Consider the following 17,740-nt stretch of genomic DNA (forward strand, 5'->3'; position numbering starts at 1 on the left):
GTCGTTGTGCTCCAAGTACAAGTCGATCCTGCAAGAACGGGCAACCCAAAGCGACAGGCGATAGCTGACATCATGGGGTGGGAGGAGGGTCTGGGAGTACCAGAAGACGCGAGGACGAGCGCCAGCAAGATGAAGGAGATGGGGGATGTACCGTTCTGGGACCTTTACAACAAGGTCCAAGCTGAACACCTCCAGAAGATTGGGCACGATCTGATCACCCTAGACTAGCATGGTGGGCTATGGAGGATGATCAGGAGTCGGGAGCAGGAGGCCAAAGATGTGCGGTTCTATTTTGACGAAGCCTGGACCATACAAGAGATGAATCTGTGTTCGTTTATGCATGCTTTCCTTCTTTAAACGATCTAACTGTACAATAGATGTCAACTTCATGGTATGACAAAAGGGAAATTTCTGGTTGGTTTCTTCTTTCTTCAAGATATCGATTAAACACAATCAACGTTTGACATCAACTGTGACTTAACGCTGATGCTAGAGTCCCCCTGGCTGTTCATAGGTACGTTCACTATGGTACAGCCATGCGTAACTCCTCGAGCAACTTGTGCATACGCAACTTCGTCCACCCAGGTATGTGGAAGGCTGTCTACAGATCAAACAAAGAATTCAAGCTTAGTGACAATGCGACCGACACAGCCGATACATTCCCCGCTCATGGATGTTCCTCCCTAACAGAGCACCAGAAATTCTAGGAAGAGCGGTTCCCTGGTTATGAATTAGGCAAAGAAACCCCTCCACGACTTGGCAACATCTTCAACTCAACTTGAGATACCTAATAGAACTCCTTATCGCCCTCGTGGGCAAGATCCTGCACTGTTTTATAGAAGGGAGGTCATTGGATTAGGACCCCTTCGAGGACGAGTTTGTCACTCAGATTCTATTCGCCAGTACATCGATTTGTTTCAATAGAAACAATGTAGGAATCTTTCTCGGCTGTTACTGTCTATGACGTCGAAATGGGCTGATGTTTCATTCGTGGTCTTACTTCTTACAATAAAAACGATGCTGTTGCCTCCGAAAGCCGATATTAAAGCCTCATGTTTCCGGGCAGCCAAGACCAGACCAGACCTTCCGAAGAATTGTCCGAGACGAGCCGCTCGGAACCAAAGAATACTATGGTCTGAGGTTAAGTCTATTGAAAGACATGACCTCGTGCTGTTCGAACCTAGCTCTGATAAACACATAGGTTCTTTTGAGTAAGACAATACCAAAGAACACAGCTTCATCAACTTATTGAGATCATTTGATAGCGGTGACTCTAGGAGATTTTTGATGCTAATTGATACTATATATTCATCGTGACATCTTGAAGTCAATGCTTACGGAGCGAATTTTGTTGAGGATACCAGATACCTGGTACTGGTCGGTAACCGCTCCGAAAGTCGTTCCCCGGGTCATAATCTTTTAGTCTTAACAAGTAACTAATCGTTATATAGTGATCACGTTTACACATAGATCCCTCTATGTTAACGCGGACCGTGCTACTAATGGTGTTTGGCGCAGAAGAAGCCTAGTGAACGTTCAGATTGCCTCAATCCAAATGACCCCACAGTATGGTCAAACTCCCAAATTGTACAAGCACAAGAGAATAACCCCGCGCCTGCTCTTGTAATGGAGAAGCATCCGGTACCATTTAAGATACTCTGGAGCCCCGATTTTGAACGTGCTTCCCCACTTCCCCAGCTTTGACTATCTTGTCACCTACTCACTCTTTACTCTATCGTATGATCTTCAAGAGATATGTCTTCTGTCGATATGGAAGACCCTCGAATAAGAGCCAGCTCCGGCAGCACGTTGCAAGCCAAGTCAGAGGGCGCGCAGGATGCCGTTTCAGTCGCAGCAGTGGGGAGCAACGAGCCTCTGGTTGTCGATGGAAAGGTAGTATTGCGTGAAGAAGATGCCTTCGACAAGACAGCGTATGCGTGGAGCCCCAGGAGAAAATGGATCATGCTCACTATCGTTGCTATATGTCAAACAAGTATGAACTGTATGTATGTTCTACCCACTGCAGGAAACGCCGACTAACATCAACTGAAGTCAATGCCGCAATCTATTCCAATGCCGTTGAAGGCATCAACAAAGAGTTTGGAGTCCATAACGCTAGACATGGTATGGTGGCATTTCTTGTCGCGTATGCATTTGGTTGCGAGCTCTGGGCACCCTGGTCGGAAGAATTGGGACGATATGGAATGTAAGTCTGCGTGCAAATTAAAGAGGTACTGTGCTCATTACAAATAGTATGCAAACGTCCCTCATTCTTGTGAATGCATCTATTTTAATTTGCGCTCGAAGCACGAGCTTTCCCATGATGATTGGGGGTCGAGTGCTTGGAGGATTGTCATCTGCTGGTGGCTCTGTCACCCTAGGTAGGCTTCGCATTGATACATAATGGTGATGATCGGCAATTAACCCGCAGTTACAGGCATGGTAGCCGATATGTTCTCGACAGATGATCAACAGCCAGCTGTAAGTAATTGAATAGACCAACCCTCTGGCTTGGAATCTAACGCCACACAGGTGCTTTGGGCTTCTCTTTGGTCGTGCCTGGGTGCAGTCATTGGTGGCATTTGTGGAGGACCCCTCGAACAGTATGCCCCGTGGAGGTGGATTTTCTATGCCCAGTTGGTCTTCGGTCTGATCACGCAGGTTCTCCACGCATCCATTGCCCGGGAGTCTCGATCGACCTTACTTCTCGATAGAGACGCCAGACGGCAGCGTAAGCTAGGTGTTGATGTATGGGGACCTAACGAAGTTAGGACTGTTCGGGAGCGCTGGGATCCAAGGAGGATATTCACAACGGTATGGCCTAAGCCTTTTGCTACTTTTAAGAGATCTAACCAGTTGCAGATGTATCGCCCATACCATATGCTGGCGACCGAGCCCATTGTGTTTCTACTGTCACTTCTTAGCGGCTTCGCTGATATGCTCATCTTCATGTTCTTCGAGAGCTACGGTATGCAAAATGAAAGCCTGAATACACCACCTAAGCTAATGCGTAATTGTAGGATATGTTTTCGAGCGATGGGGATTCACTCCAACCCAGAGAAGCTATGTCAGTCTACTGTCGGCCCGTACAAAATCGCACTATACTAATATGCGCAGGCTCTCATTGCACTTGCGCTCAGTTACGTCCTTTCATACCGTGAGTTTCTTAGTATTCCGCTAAACGAGCGATGTTCTAACAATCTTCAAAGTTTCATTCTTCCCGGTTATCAAACGCCACAATGCTAGGCGAAGGAGCGGAGAGACCCTGGCGCCCGAGACAAGACTCTGGTGGCTCCTATTTCAGTGTGTATTGGTATGCCTATCACCTTCCTGTAGATCCTACTGCTGGGATCAAACTAACGCATTCATTAGCTTCCCATAGGACTCCTGGGAGGGGCCTTCGCTGCCGCAGGCCCGCCTTTGCATTGGTCAGGTTTTATTGTATTTTCTTGCTGTATTGGAGCAGCTAATTTTGCGGTATGTTCTCCATGCTGTAGAGCCATCAACCTTGAAGCGACATTGAAAACTGACTGATGCAGATATACTATGCCACTGTCGACGTAAGGCACTCTTAATAGGGTATCATGATTTCAATGTGAGCTAATGGTATATTTAGTACATGGTTGCCGCATATGGAGAGTACTCAGCGTCGGCTACTGGTGGAAATGGGTTTGCAAGGGACTTCCTCGCTGGTATGCTCTCCTCAACACCTTGAAAATGCCAAAGTGCAGAAACCAGATTGCTAACATTCACAAAATAGGTCTCTGTGCCATCTACACAGGTTCGAACTATGGTAACCTAATGTTTAACGCAATCTAACGCACCATAGGTCCAATGTACCGTGCGCTCGGTGTCCGGAACTCTATGCTTGTGCTCTTCGGCTTTGGCTTTCTCTTCTGCATCCCCGTGTTCGTTTTCTATCTACGGGGCCCTGCGATCCGAAAGAGAAGCAAGTTCGCGCAGAAGATAGCCAGGGATAGGGAAGACAGAGACTTGAACATGGCAGCTGCAGCTAATGCGACCTCGTAATGCGCCAAATGAGACGCGGACGTAACGTCGTCAATAACCCCCGTAGACCGGGGGGAAAGTAGGCCGGATAGCCTCGAGACGATGGTATTGTGTCCAATTTCTTTACCCTATTATTGCATCTCTGACATGATTGTAACTAATATCTGTAGAGGTAACAATGTTTTCGGCTCTAAGGATAGAGACCACGATTCAAATTGAAGAGATGAGAAAGGAGATATAAGGACAGTAAAGACTCAAACTGTCACATACGACCATTGGACTATGAAAACAGGGCTTCCCGTTCGCTCAGCCATACTTAAGCATAGTACCGGCGGACTAGTAGTTGAGTGGGTGACCATCAGCGAATCCCCGCTGTTGTATGTTTTTTGTCTTTTTTTTGTTTTTTTTTTGGGAAGGGGAGTTGGGAGTTGGGGGAGAGGAGGGTTTTGGCTTCTCTTGTGTCCAGAGACCGTTCTCTATCGTCTGGAAGCGAAGAACCAAAGACAGACAGAGTCGAAGGACCTTCACCCTCTCAGTATTGAGAAAACAGACTAATTAGCATTTATTTTTTAACAAGTCTTCTAATCCTTATTCCGCTATTACACATGTTCATTGAGTGAACACGTCCAACATGCAAGACAGGGGTGTGGTTGGTTGCAGCTAGACGTGTTTGCCGCTTCTCTGTTCAACTCTGCCGCGGCTATATACGCGCACTTGTTCTAGTCCACCAGACGTCATTCTCAGTCCTAATTGTAGCTTCTCAATTTGGTGGTGTGTGTGTGTGTGTGTGTGTGTGTGTGTGTGTTTTGCCAGCAATGTATCTTTGATTTTACGGCGCGTTCATTTGAAGAGAAGAGGCCGATTTGGTCGAATTTGTAATGTTGAGACGTTGATTGGCAGGGCCGCTGGTCCTTCAAATTTACCCGTTTTCAACGGAAATTCGAAAACCTACCCAATTGGGCAAGTTGGATTTTGGCCCCCCCGAGGAAGTCCGCGCAACGGTCCCTCACGCTATTCCAATATTGGAACCTATACCTCTTGCAACATCAGCGTCCTCTTTTTGAACAGTCATCTTTCTACTTCTAGTATTGGTTTTTCATTTCCTTTCAAATTTGAGTAAAATAGAGCTTGACTACAGACACTCGATTACTACACTGCATACGAGAAGATCGCTGAGGAATAGAAGGGACAAATTTGGCATGAACAATATGTCGGCGACCTTTGCTCACAGGCCGAATGTTTGACTTGGTGTGGGAAGCAATGTTCTCTGGACATTATGCAAAATCCAAGCCTTAGATTTTCACTCTTATCATGGATATTCTACAGCTGCCATATCCATTTCCATTTTCTAGTTCGCTCCTTGATTAACTCTATTTTTGCCCATAGAACTGAAACTGTGGCAATGAACATGAAGACTCCTACTATAACAGCCATAGAAAAATAGGAGCCGGGGGACAAGCCCCCGGAAACCAAAAGGCCGGCCACAGGAGTTCCAATCAACCCAGCTACACCCTGAAACATGTACATGATGCCCGTGACATGAGGCATATCGGATATGCCAAAGAGCTCCACTAGCGCAGGTGAGAAGAGCCCGATGTAGGCACTGGCGAATAAGCCATATCCGACGGTGAAAGCAACGAACAGTGCTCGGCTGTTCTGTAGATTCGAAGGTCCAAGAACTGTGCTTGACACCCAAAGGCCGCCTGTAGAGACACAGCTCAATAGCGTCGTGAAAAAGAATGAGTCTAGTCGTCCGATTCTATCAGCGATAAATCCAACTCCAACTTTTCCGATAGCGTTGCATGCGTTGCTGAGGGCTGTAAAATTGGCTCCATCCGTTTCGTCATATCCGAGAGTTTTAGAGAACGCTGCGATGTAGAAGATGGGAGTATAGTATGCAGCACTCTGAAAAAAGGCATTGATGCTTTGCGCAAGAAACTTGCGTGTCAAGACAAGTCGTCGGGGTGGCAGGGGGACCTTCAACAATCCAGTAGCCCAATCAACTTTGGGGTTGCTTTCATGTAGGGAGGCAGCCATTTGTGGTTCCCAGGCTAAGGCATGGCCTGATATGCAAACGAGGATTGTACATATACAGCCCGTGAGTCGTAAAGTGTTTCGAAAGCCAATTTCTTGGATGCAGACAGTGAGGACCGGAGACCACACTAGACCGCCGATACCTGTCCCAGAAGAAATAATCCCCATGCAAAATGCCCTGTGGCGCCCGAACCATCTAGGTGGGACTACCATAGATGGCATGAAAGATAGACATGTCGCAATGCCTATCAGTAGACCTTGTGTCAATTGAAAATGCCACAAGGCATTTCCAAAACTTGCAAGCACACTGGCAATACCATATAGCAAGCCACCTGCGTACACGACTATTTTCGGGTCGAAATATGTGGTCCATGAAACAATGTATGGTGCTCCCAATTTCATCAAAGACGCCGCAATACTGCCTATCAATGTGATCTCGGCAGATGAGGCCCCCGTGAAAGGATTGTTGGGCTCCCTCGACATGTCTTCATAGAGGGATTGAAAGATTCCGAAACTAAAGAGGAGGCCACATCCGGAAAAGTTCAACATGAAAGCAGCAACGACAATAGAAGATTGACGCCTATGAGAAGTAAGCGTACCGCTGCCAGGGGGCGAGGTTGTAGTACGATGCTTACCACTTTGACGGCTTCCTAGATGGCTGGCTAGCATTTTCGTCGGCAGGCATTGTTGTAAAGTACCGTACCTAAGTATAGAGTAGCGAAGGAGATATTGTATGTCGACAGTTCAATCTTTGTTGGGCGCTATTAATCCAATCAAAACACCTCGGCGGACTGTGTGATGGGGACCTGGGAAAGAAGGAGAAGTACGAAGAGGATTTATAGCAGCAGTAGTCATAATGTATATAAAAAAATTGTGACCGTGCACTTGGGCTGGATTGATATCCGTCATAGGAGAACATGTTGATTCTCCATTCACTCCGCGCTGAATATCTAACCTAGTGTAGGGTTATGCCCTGAGAATGCGTAGAGAGTGGGCCAAAGATGAGAACTAGGTGTGTTAGTCTGGAATATGGCCCGCTTAACGCCCTGCCAAAATGCGCCAAGCCCTACCTGATCAAAACTTGGGGAAATCTTTTGCGATCTTATCTCGGGAATTCCAAAAGAAGATAGGTTGCGTCACGAAATGAGACGGTTAGGTCTAAACGAACACATGTGCAATAAAGCCCTCCTAACAATCTGCCGCATAAAGAATTTTCTGCTAGGAACAGACATGGTGACTCTTTTTGGGCAATTTCGGTGCTCCTGAAAAAATATTGTTCTCACTGACATTGCATAGTGCGTATAGTGAGGAGCAATTCACAATCAGAGCTTTTTCGTTCTGCAACTACGGCATCATGTCACGTAGCCTTCTATTGCAAATCCTTAATCATATTGCCTGTATATCACAACAACTAGTCTGCATATATAAAGAATGTTGTTAGAATAAAACATGGACGCAATAAGGTGATGTCACTATAGACTTCTCACAGAGACTAAAGAATAGAATCCCGTTGCTAACTGAGTCACACAAACCAGGGAACCGACAGCCCAAAATCAGTGCAGGACCACCAGCCAACACGTTCAACTCCCCCTCGGAGGTCTTGCTGTTTCCAAATCGTCTCAATAATGGCACGCGTCGCGTGCACATTCCCAATTCTTCGTATTGCATCCATGTCATGTAAAGCCTTAAGGATTTGTGATCGCTGTTCTTCTAACGTAACTTCGCAAGCCACGATAAAACAGGGCCATGGGCTCGATGCGACCGTGAGTCTCGACAAGATAGAGAGTGCCTGTTGTAGGTATGCTGCTCTTCGGCCTTCATCTCCATCTGCTGGCACTACACGCTGTAGGTAGAGTAAAGCGGCCAGCCGGTATAGTTCCGCCTTCGCTAGAACTTCTGCACGCTTTGCATGCACCAAGTAGTCGATCTCGTGACGACTGAGTTGTTGCGTAGCATTTTGAAGCATTGCCTCCAATGCAGGCCGGTGTTCCTTCTTATCAATGGACTCGGATGTTTCGTTGCGTTTAAGGAGGATCCTCGCTCGAAGTATATTGATGCGGCGGATTGCATTGAAGACCTCAATCGAGCAGCCTAGGATCCCTATGATCTAGTTCAAGTTAAGTAAGCCACAGATAACCAAGGCAGGGTAACTCACAATCGTAGGGTCGTCCTGCAAAATAATTCGGTCGAATGAAGCATCAAGTGTGCGATGAGATTGGCGCAGCGGATGAGCAAAACTGCTTAGCACGTCATAGTACATAAGCCAGATGGTCAGAAACTCAGTGAGCTGGCTTCGTCCGTATCTCAGGCCCAAGTCCAGCAAAATTTGTCGAGCTCCTTCCAAGTGTACATAGAAGTAACCGTCGTCTGCATCGAAAACCTGTAGATATCGTGTCAGCTCTATTTGGGCTTTTTATCAACATTTCATAGCCGGTGCCTACACTATGCATACAAATCATCATGACTGCCGCTAATTGCGATAGCGTGCTTTTCTTGACACAGGCAGCCGAGTGGGCAAGCGAACGCGTAAGAGCTTGCACTGCTTTCATCTTGAAAGGAAGCGCGGCGTCAGAACCCCGGAGATGATGAACTGAGATGCCGATCATAGAGTGCAAAAGTGCTTCCGTTGATGCGTCATGTGCTGAAAGGGCTATTGATGGCAGTTCCTGCCACAACCCGTTGCCGAAATGGGTGGTCGAGCACATCGGAGCTACCACCTGGATGTCTAAGGCATGTAAGCTTAATGTCTCTGAAGTCAGTTGTAGAACAATCATGCACAAACAGTAACTGAAAATAGCCCCCTGCTGGCTAGTACTCGATCGATGTGAAATGAAAGCACACCTTGGTCGAGCTAGGGACTTGACCAGTGCGCTATGCCAATCAATACGGCCTTCTGCAAGATCCATATCTTCTACGTTGAAGGTCAGAAAGTCCGTTCCGTAGTCTTGCAGTCTCTGAGCAGAGTCTGCGGACCAGTAGGCTTGAACATGCTGAGGCTTGACTGTAGCTGAGGTTCGCCACACCAATCGAGGGCCATAGCCTTTGCAAGTTCTATCGGTGCGAAGGCAATTTTTACAACAAGGGAGACTTCTGTCGCAACCAATTTTGCGACCTAACGCTCGATCAACAATCATTAATTGAATCAAATGGTTGTATGCGTGGGTAGGGTCGCGTACTTTTACATGTCCAGCAGCCTCTCTGCGCCTTTAATTGGGGCAACTGTGCACCCATCTTTGTACGTTTCGATACAAAACGCCATGTAATTGGCCATCGGCCATTATCGTCGTTCCTACGTGTAAGCGCAACGGCCGGAGCATGAAAGAGTTGAAGACTGAAACGTTAAGTTACTCATAGTTGAGGGTGTGAGGATTGAAGAAATGACTAATCTGGTCTGGGTAACTAGATGACACTTTGCCCAAAGTAGCAGTAGTACGGAAGCGCTCCGCTCTGCCTTGGAAGGTACATGGTAATGCTACCAACTCCAGCGATTGATCAACGGGATCGAATGCGAAATATTCTGAATCTTCTGTTTTGCATTCAGAATGTATAATTGCTTTGCTTGGAAATTCATAGCCAACTATTCGGATCACACTAGCGGTCTATCACATAATATCATGTGCTTGCGTGGGGAAGTACGGTTGTATTTGGTTGTATAGAAATGAATTTGAATGTTAACACCGGTCAAAGATTAGATAGAGTAAGTTGCTGATAAAAACCCTGATGAAACAGTGCGAGGTTGTTTACCCCTTCAAATCGGACGTAATTCCAGGCTTGATTGCCTCCACCTTTGTCACCAGCTCATTCCATACCCGTTTCTGTACCACGCCTCCTTCAGGGCTCAGTACAAAAGGCGACGGATCACTGACCCGACAGTTGATTAGGAATTTTCCATGAGTTTCTGACCCTTGGCTGGCTGCGTAAAACAGCGTTCGACCACCAGCTTCCGTGCTGCGTGCGAAAATGGCTTTCATAGCGATCATGACAATTTTCGACGGACCAGTAACTTCGCGGGCAATTTCACTATTCAATATTGTTAGCAAGAGGGACTTGATTCTTTACAAAGGCTGTGAAGGAAAGGAAGTCTTACGAATGGCAGAATCCGGGACAGACACAGTTGATGGTGACAGGCATTTGCGAAACGGCCTTTTGGTCTACCATCGCTCGGACGAAAAGCATTACCAGTAGCTTGGACAAATTATAACGCTCCCGCATGTCTTGATTCTCGACATTCAATGTCTTGAAAATTTGCCCTTCTGGGGCGTTCTTCTCGGGAAACCGCGCAAAAAAGTGCATTTCTGACCCCACCACTGTGAGGTTCGGTCGTGTGCTGAACGTAGTCGCAGTGCTCTTCAGTTTCGGGAGTAGAGCGAGTGCAAGAAGGAAAGTAGAGACAACGTTCACAGTGAGTGTTGACTCGTCTTGCTCAAAAACCTCCCATTTCATAGGTCCTATGCCCGCATTCAAAACGACCGTGTCTAGTCGTGCAAGCTCCTTTTCAGCACGGGCGGCGAAGTCGATAACTGATTGGTATGACGACATATCAAGATGCCATACTTGTACAACATTCTTGACTCCGGTGCTTGTTTCAATATCTTCCTTTGCAGCGTTGCCCTTAGAAATCGACCGGACAGCCAGAATTACCGTTGAGGCTCCAAGGCTCGTGAAGTGTCGTGCAGCCTCTAGTCCAAGCCCAACATTGGAGCCTGTTACGATAACAGTTTTGCCGGCGTAGGAAGTGTTCGGCTTAGGAACGGAAGCAAACAATTGACGAAATAGTAATAGCATGGTTCTTGCGGTTATGGTCTGAAGTTGAGTGTTGCATATTCGATGATTCTCTTCCACTCTTATGTACTGGTCTCTTTCAATGTAATTTGAGCATGGAGTCAACCATCACCACCCTCCGACGTCCGACCGTTCGTCCGTATACTAAGTGCGCAACCTCTAACAACGAGATAGCCAGGAACTGTGCGTCATATGTGCCCACGTGTTGTCCGAGTCAGAACCCTGCCGACTTCAGGGTCCATTGGTACCAAAAGGAACCAGAAACTGTGCGTATCCGTGTCATCATAGAATAGCTTAGAGGAGTGATTCGATGCTGCTGCCACTAGTCAATTGATATGTGCAAAACCGTGGGTTGTTAACAAAACTGGGGAGTTATGAGAATCTGGTCTGTAGTGATAGCTGTCATTTATTTGACTTTGGAGCTGTGCAATCATGGCTGGGCGAAACTCAAAGAGCAATGATGACGCAGATATGCACAGAATCTTGACCTTTCATATCGAAGAAGTCGGCTAATCTAGCCGTCGCCTACTATTTTCCTAAAGACCTTCACGCTGATTGCTTCGATATTCCCGGACTATTACAAAAACGGAAAACTGACCATGCCTCCCTTGCCGCGCCCTAGTTACGCTACGTGCTATAGCGTCGGCCCCAGATTGCATAAATCCGCCTCGCCGCCGTCCTCTTCCTTCATGCGGTCATTTTCGTATTCTCGTTTTCAGATGAGCTCAACGTCAGCCTCTTCGAAGCAGGGTCGTCCGCCACCGAAACTTTCGAGGCAATCGCACAACAAATCTCGGACTGGCTGCGGTCGATGCAAAGCTAGGAGAATTAAGGTACGCTACCACACACAAGCTGTGCCACAAATCTGGAAACTTCTGTCGGGAGTAACAGTCGTAATCTAGTGTGACGAAACAAAACCTGAATGCAACAAGTGTACAACGTTTGGAGCGAAATGCGATTACAACTCCGCAAACTCTAGCAGCCAGAACGCGCAATTCGAGCGCTCAATATTCCGAAATAGGAATGGCCCCCCGCTGGTTGGGAGAAGGGGAAGACCGAGAACTACATGGTGCGACGCAGACCAAGATTCGTCAGTGGCAGAGGAGCAGTTGGTTCCATTGCAGCACGTGCAAAAAGGCGTTCCATATTCCATAAGGCACGTTGACGATATAGAACTGCTCAATCATTTCATCACCCGAGAGAACGATTGTACCACGACAACTTCCGGTGAACGTGATCCTCTTCACGATCAAGCACTCCTCTTGTCATTCACATATCCAAGTATCCTCCACCTGGTATGCGAGTTCTCTGCCCTAGAACTCGCGCGCCACAATCCCTCGAGGCAAGACCATTTCCGCTCCCTAGCTGAGAAGCATTCTATCATTGGACTTCAGGGTGCTACGGATCTTATACGCCAGATGGATACACGCAACTGCCATGCAGTCTATACTGCAGCGACATTTGCGTCCATCAACCATTTTGCACGTGGTCCTCGCCCTGGCGATTATCTCCTCTGCAGTGAGGCAGGACTACAACAGTGGCTTCCTTTGCTTCAAGGAATCCGAACCATCACCGAAATGGTTGGTGCTGAGAAAATAATTGCTGGTCCACTGGAAAAGCAACATATTGAGTCTGCTCCAAGAGCTACTATACCGGCGACCATCATCTTCGAATGTCCTCGTATTGATTGGATAGACCCCTTTGAGCATCTGAAGGCCTTCGTAGCAAGTTCTAATGAGTCAGAATCAGGTGCAGATGTACATGCCCTCGAGAGGCTGGCATGTTGTTTCGAAACTACGTATGGCAGAGGTGAGGTTCTGGGAAACCTTAGTCATCAAACTGCGTTCAGCTGGCCATATGAATTAGGGGAGGAATTTTGCGCGCGATTGCAGGAGAAACGGCCAGTATCAATGATAATAGCAGCACATTTTGCGTTATTACTTCAAAACTTTGAGTCTATATGGTTCCTCCAAGGATGGTCTGACCATATCCTTGCAAGCATCTATAAGCTTCTTAAGGAAGATTATCGAGTCTGGCTTGAGTGGCCGATAGACCAGGCCCGATGGCTCCGGGCAAAAAGAGAAGGTGGGGCGGTGAATGGTGAAGAACTCATTCCCGGGGGATAAAGAAGCATTTCGAGTGTTACAATTGGACTAGAAACCTATGTTATTTCTCAGCAGCTCCGTGAATTCAAAGAGCTATCTCCATATATGGTCATTCCGTTCCGTCTGCATAATAAGTTGTACTTTCGTCGAACAATGTTGGGCCAGAGTGCAGCATAATCTATTGCGGGGAGCTGCCGATTGGTGTGAGTATACGAGTATACGAAAATTACCGTATCAAGACTAGTGGTCGTGAAGGCTACCCCACCTTAACTCCACTGATAGACCGAATACGAGATCAGGGAAAACATCCCTGCCATACTATAGGTTCTCATTGCGCTTTTGACCCCATCCGTACACAATACTCGTGATGCTCAATAGACAATATGGTATTTCTTTCATCATGCATACCTCGCTACTATCTTCAACAAAGTATAAAGATGAAAACAAACAAGATCTCTGGAAAGTGGCTCAGAAATTTACATAGAGCGTCATTTGCGTGCCTTCGAGAGATGCACCCTCGCACTGCAACACTCCATCGTGAAAGTCTCCTGAAGTGTAAAGCACCACACATGTAAGTACGATCACGTAGACCAAATCGGTCGACCCTTGGTTAGAACATACATGACGCAATCTAAGGGTAAGACATAAGAAGATCGTAGTCAGTACATACATTCGGATGACTGGCGAGGCAAAGATGATGATGTATAGGATAGATGTATTAGATACTTTATAGATATTGTGGAAAGAGAGTGAGCGGAACAGAATGATTGGCCTCATTTTGGAGTGTAAGACACTTGATCTATTTACAATGGACCTTGCAGGGTCATTCAATTTCCCATATTTTCCACAGCAAAATCTGAGCCTAGCATCCCACAATAGCTGAGCCATAGGTGCGGACATCATCGCCCAAGCAATAAGGTCCCCTAGTTACATTAACAGCGAGTTCCTGGCAATTGTCGTCGAGATGAACTAGTACTGGTCGCTTGTTAGAAATAAATGATAGTTTAAGCAGACCAATTCTCACGAACGGTAACACTCAGGCTTTAGAAAGGTAAGCTTGACACCTGAAGTGTCCAGGGGATTTTTAAATTTGAGACACTTTCCGGCTTCGGTCGATAAAATGGCCCGGGTGTTCAAGCCGCCAGTCTCGCAGCGGAAGTCTCGGAGCTCTTGGAATAGTGCCGTAAGAGAGGGCGGTTCGTCTGCTGAGGCAGGAGCAGCGACGGCAAGCGTTAACATGCCGAAAATGGATAGAGTGGAAGCAAGAAATTGCATATTGACTGAGTTGTAGTTGGCTTTGGATAGAGACTGCACGATAATGGAAGAGCTTTGGTGTTGGGCTGATATTGGTGATAGGGACGGACCAGTCTCTTTTATAGTTACAATACTCGAAACATATCGTAACTGAAATCTTTGGGATCAATCAATTTTTACAGGAGTTGACAGGAGATGGTAACGGTTATAATCTCTAAATTGGCAGATTTATTGAAGCATGGGCAGGAAGCAAGATTTTGGACAGATGTATATACCTCATTACCCAATGAGCTTGCCCCCTGTTAGAAAAGACTGGGTCGTGGACAGGAGATAATACTCTTTTTCATATGATGCTTGTTATGTTAGATTGTTTACCTTGTTTTTGAACATCCTTAGGGTCTCGTCCCGTGCTCAGCCTGTAACTATGCATAGATTGCGATACAAGTCGATGCCCTCTTCATCGCTGCCACCACTTTACGTTAAGTGATAACCCCAGGTAGTGGGCAGCTCCTTGAACACATTGGATAGAAGTAGCGCCAGGACTGTAAGTTTGCGGCGTTGGGTAGGGATTGACTTAGGATATAGTCTGCCACATGTTCGAGTTCATAGACCAAGCTTCGTGTCATCCCTTCTAGTGCAATTTTGAACACTATAGACACCAACATTTTAGGGAAAGTGAATTTAGATGCAACAGACAAGATATCAATAGTGCTGATCTGCTTTCGTAGATGCGAGAAAACAGCATTGACAAGGAAGAGTAGCGCACGAACGTTGACAATGAAATCGGATTGTATTCTTCCGGTGCCGTCCTTGTGAGAGCTCTAGGGAACAGTATCCTAGTACAATACAAACGAAGACGTGTCTAAGCGTCTTTACATCGTGCAGTTCGGTGCGTTACAGCAACCCATACCTTTCAACCCCAGAATACTCCAAGCCAAGTTCCACGATTTCCAGAATCTACTTGAGCTGAATCCTCTTTTCAAAAAGACATATGAGACACTGCAGAGTGATGGAAGGTTTGGTATAAACTATGATTGGGTTGTTGAGACCAACAAGTTTGGGTTGATACAACTGGTACTTTATCTATAGCCTCGAATGAAGTTCGTCATCATACTGGGCGCGAGCAAGAGGCCCACCTCAATTCGTTCGCCAACTTGAAAACCAACGCCACTGATGACGATAGCGCAGTGCTCGAAATCTATCGCACTGCTCTTTTCTCTGAGATCAATGATTACTCCAAGCCGGAGTCAGGCGGCCTTGAATCGAAAAATAATACCTCGATGTGAATATTATCATATAAGATTGACATTCGGGATATGCATATGAGGATGCTTCTATCAGAGACGATCGCGCGTGTGAGAATGCAACGATCAGAGATGATCGAACACATGAGGGTATTGCCACCAAAGGAAACTGCACATATGATGGCTTGCATAAAAATATACGTCATCATACTACATTCACGGGTGCCACGTATAACAGCCACATGTAAACGCTTTTCAAGAGATTTTATCGACTGCTTTTCCACAATTTCACCATATAACACAGGTCTACCTGACAAACAGGTCTTTTTAATCAACTAATAGCAAGGTACGTCAAGAATCACAGATAACCAAGGATACGGACACCATGAACTCCCAAGTTTCCTCGGACAAGGACAACGGAAGTTCGCGTTCGAACTCATTGAGAAGTTGGAAAAGAACATGGGTATTAAGATTCGCGGTAATACATGTTTATTCGTAGCAGGAGTAAAAGAGTCGAGTAGCTTCCTATTAGTACATGAAGTAATCTATTAGACATGGAGTTAAGATCTAGAGAACCCGACCTTGGGCACCATATCCATCTACACGAATGGCATCGGGTGGTTCTTGATATATCGACCCCAGTCCATAACATCTTGAACTTGGGTAATGAGGTGCATTCTTCCCCCCACATGGCTCATTACGCCCCCCTCGTACTTGTAGTACTGCACATCCAACCCAATCTAAACTATTCCATAGCAATTTTTGCTAGCGTTTCTATTCTCAGCAAGATGGTTGAGAAGCTGATCCTCTATTGGCCCCCAAGGCACTCCCGGCCTCTTGCTCTCGATGAGCATGAAGTCATACAGAGGGCTAGTTGCGCGGGTTCTTTGCGAAAGCTTAAAAGCAAAGTCGGTTTCTGCCTCTCGAAATACTTCGTACCCTTCGCTCTTAGGAAACATGAATCGGAGGATACCCTCTATGGGCCTTTGATAGAGACGTTCCTCTGATTCTGGCCTCCGTGCTAAAACACCAAGCATGGCCTGGACGTGAAGATCGTCAAGGTACGTTTGAGGTGGAGGCGGATTGGGATCTATGAGAACTGCTCTTCCAGTTCTTTCGTTGTTCCTAGATCACATTATTCAGGATCGTTCATAGTGTATTGAAGCACTCCAGGGATTACCATTGTGGCCAATTTCTTGATAGGTCCTGGGTCCAAGTGTCCTGTTCCGTAGGCTAGATATTGACTAATCAATCTACTACAATAACTTACGCTTGGGACATCTTCTAATCCTCTTGGAATAGAAAAGCGCGTAGCGTTTGTGAGTGTGTCGACATAATAAACTTGGCCAACACGATTTGCGTATTGATGGAATCTCCCGCCTGTCATAGCTCCGAGGTCATAAGAAGCCATGGTTCTCCTTTTGGCTGAATAGATTGTAGTCAACAAAGGAGCATCAAAGTAAAATAATTGAGCTTTGATATCGGTCTGAATGAATGACCGTGTTGATAGTTAATAGCTTCGAAGCACAATGCTGCAACTAGACTGCACACAGCAACGAAACTATACTAGGCAGCCACGTAGCCACTAGCCTCCCCCACCAACAGTTTATGCCCACCTACCAGCACAGTTTTACCAACAATTGACCTGAACTAAACTTTTCGCTATCGAAAATAATTCTAAATTATACTATCTATCTTCTTTGGTTATAGCTGCAACTTTAAATTACTTTAAAATCATGTAATTTGATGTTGTGGTAAGGGTAGGTAGACAGAGACTATTGCCGGGGTCGCTGATGCTCCAAGGGGCATGATACTGTATTCTAATTACTTCAAATAAATGCAAAACAAAAGGCTCGTTTACGGGTATATATCAATCTTTGGACCTTTTCAAAAGTCGCATCTACAGTAAGCCTACCTGTACGCCACACCACTAAAATGATCGCCGAAAAGAATATGTGACTCCACAGGAGTCTCCTCAATCCTGCCTGACCAACTTTCTTCTCTCTCTATGTCCCGGCCACCGCTTCTCCATTGGAATAAAGTTCCAGCATTAAGTATGCAGCCGACTCTGGCGCGCTCAATCGGCCCTTCCGATATCTCGTCAAGGATCATATCCTGCAGCTCAACGGGGAGTCTGTTGATACGAGTTTTAGGAGAACTAACCTGTGTAGTTTTGAGTAGAAGCTCGATGGCTTCATCGGAGGGAGGATGCGTGCCCTCAAGCAAACGCACGGGTTTTGTGTATCTTTCATAACGGCGACTAATCTGATAAAGAACGATATGTTGCACTGATAGTATGAGGTATGTAGCTTC

At 46.3% G+C, this 17,740-nt stretch overlaps 8 protein-coding genes across 8 annotated transcripts in view; 2 read left to right on the plus strand and 6 right to left on the minus strand.

Annotated features, from left to right (window-relative positions):
* Positions 1 to 1,770: 1,770 nt before the first annotated feature.
* BU24DRAFT_384437 (MFS multidrug transporter) lies at positions 1,771 to 4,081 on the plus strand (the record flags this gene model as incomplete). The annotated part of the gene is made up of 14 exons (XM_033524844.1): positions 1,771 to 2,002; positions 2,053 to 2,206; positions 2,254 to 2,381; positions 2,438 to 2,481; positions 2,533 to 2,814; positions 2,863 to 2,968; positions 3,021 to 3,067; positions 3,118 to 3,157; positions 3,210 to 3,313; positions 3,373 to 3,477; positions 3,540 to 3,560; positions 3,617 to 3,692; positions 3,761 to 3,781; positions 3,830 to 4,081. The coding sequence occupies 14 exons, from the start codon at positions 1,771 to 1,773 to the stop codon at positions 4,027 to 4,029; spliced, it is 1,560 nt and encodes a 519-aa protein (XP_033390361.1). The 3' UTR covers positions 4,030 to 4,081.
* A 767-nt stretch (positions 4,082 to 4,848) lies between these two features.
* Positions 4,849 to 6,525, minus strand: BU24DRAFT_438867 (monocarboxylate transporter; the record flags this gene model as incomplete). The annotated part of the gene is made up of 2 exons (XM_033530273.1): positions 4,849 to 4,956; positions 5,479 to 6,525. The coding sequence occupies 2 exons, from the start codon at positions 6,523 to 6,525 to the stop codon at positions 4,849 to 4,851; spliced, it is 1,155 nt and encodes a 384-aa protein (XP_033390362.1).
* An 886-nt stretch (positions 6,526 to 7,411) lies between these two features.
* BU24DRAFT_488332 (uncharacterized protein) lies at positions 7,412 to 9,392 on the minus strand. Its single transcript, XM_033533538.1, has 5 exons — positions 9,219 to 9,392; positions 8,825 to 9,154; positions 8,484 to 8,767; positions 8,198 to 8,422; positions 7,412 to 8,149 (listed from the first exon to the last, which is right to left on the minus strand). Exons 1-5 carry the CDS (start codon positions 9,271 to 9,273, stop codon positions 7,565 to 7,567), a joined length of 1,479 nt encoding a protein of 492 aa, XP_033390363.1. The 5' UTR covers positions 9,274 to 9,392; the 3' UTR covers positions 7,412 to 7,564.
* A 390-nt stretch (positions 9,393 to 9,782) lies between these two features.
* BU24DRAFT_470994 (NAD(P)-binding protein) lies at positions 9,783 to 10,954 on the minus strand (the record flags this gene model as incomplete). The annotated part of the gene is made up of 2 exons (XM_033532675.1): positions 10,130 to 10,954; positions 9,783 to 10,062 (listed from the first exon to the last, which is right to left on the minus strand). The coding sequence occupies exons 1-2, from the start codon at positions 10,825 to 10,827 to the stop codon at positions 9,783 to 9,785; spliced, it is 978 nt and encodes a 325-aa protein (XP_033390364.1). The 5' UTR covers positions 10,828 to 10,954.
* A 568-nt stretch (positions 10,955 to 11,522) lies between these two features.
* Positions 11,523 to 13,053, plus strand: BU24DRAFT_363017 (uncharacterized protein). The gene is made up of 2 exons (XM_033524196.1): positions 11,523 to 11,657; positions 11,727 to 13,053. Exons 1-2 carry the CDS (start codon positions 11,544 to 11,546, stop codon positions 12,948 to 12,950), a joined length of 1,338 nt encoding a protein of 445 aa, XP_033390365.1. The 5' UTR covers positions 11,523 to 11,543; the 3' UTR covers positions 12,951 to 13,053.
* A 738-nt stretch (positions 13,054 to 13,791) lies between these two features.
* On the minus strand, positions 13,792 to 14,204 carry BU24DRAFT_457935 (uncharacterized protein; the record flags this gene model as incomplete). Its single annotated transcript, XM_033531581.1, has 2 exons — positions 13,792 to 13,904; positions 13,958 to 14,204. 2 exons carry the CDS (start codon positions 14,202 to 14,204, stop codon positions 13,792 to 13,794), a joined length of 360 nt encoding a protein of 119 aa, XP_033390366.1.
* A 2,294-nt stretch (positions 14,205 to 16,498) lies between these two features.
* BU24DRAFT_35924 (uncharacterized protein) lies at positions 16,499 to 16,939 on the minus strand. The gene has a single exon (XM_033524035.1). The coding sequence runs from the start codon at positions 16,836 to 16,838 to the stop codon at positions 16,563 to 16,565; it is 276 nt and encodes a 91-aa protein (XP_033390367.1). The 5' UTR covers positions 16,839 to 16,939; the 3' UTR covers positions 16,499 to 16,562.
* Positions 16,940 to 17,119: 180 nt separating this feature from the next.
* The window catches only part of BU24DRAFT_417677 (uncharacterized protein), a 1,721-nt gene continuing 1,100 nt past the window's right edge, over positions 17,120 to 17,740 (minus strand). Inside the window, exon 4 of the mRNA XM_033526781.1 lies at positions 17,120 to 17,736. Within this exon, the coding sequence (XP_033390368.1) occupies positions 17,339 to 17,736 (398 nt within the window). The 3' untranslated portion in view covers positions 17,120 to 17,338. The remainder of the gene's footprint in view (positions 17,737 to 17,740) is intronic.

The sequence above is a fragment of the Aaosphaeria arxii genome, assembly GCF_010015735.1.
Source record: "Aaosphaeria arxii CBS 175.79 unplaced genomic scaffold BU24scaffold_1, whole genome shotgun sequence".
Taxonomy (NCBI): Eukaryota; Fungi; Ascomycota; class Dothideomycetes; order Pleosporales; genus Aaosphaeria; species Aaosphaeria arxii.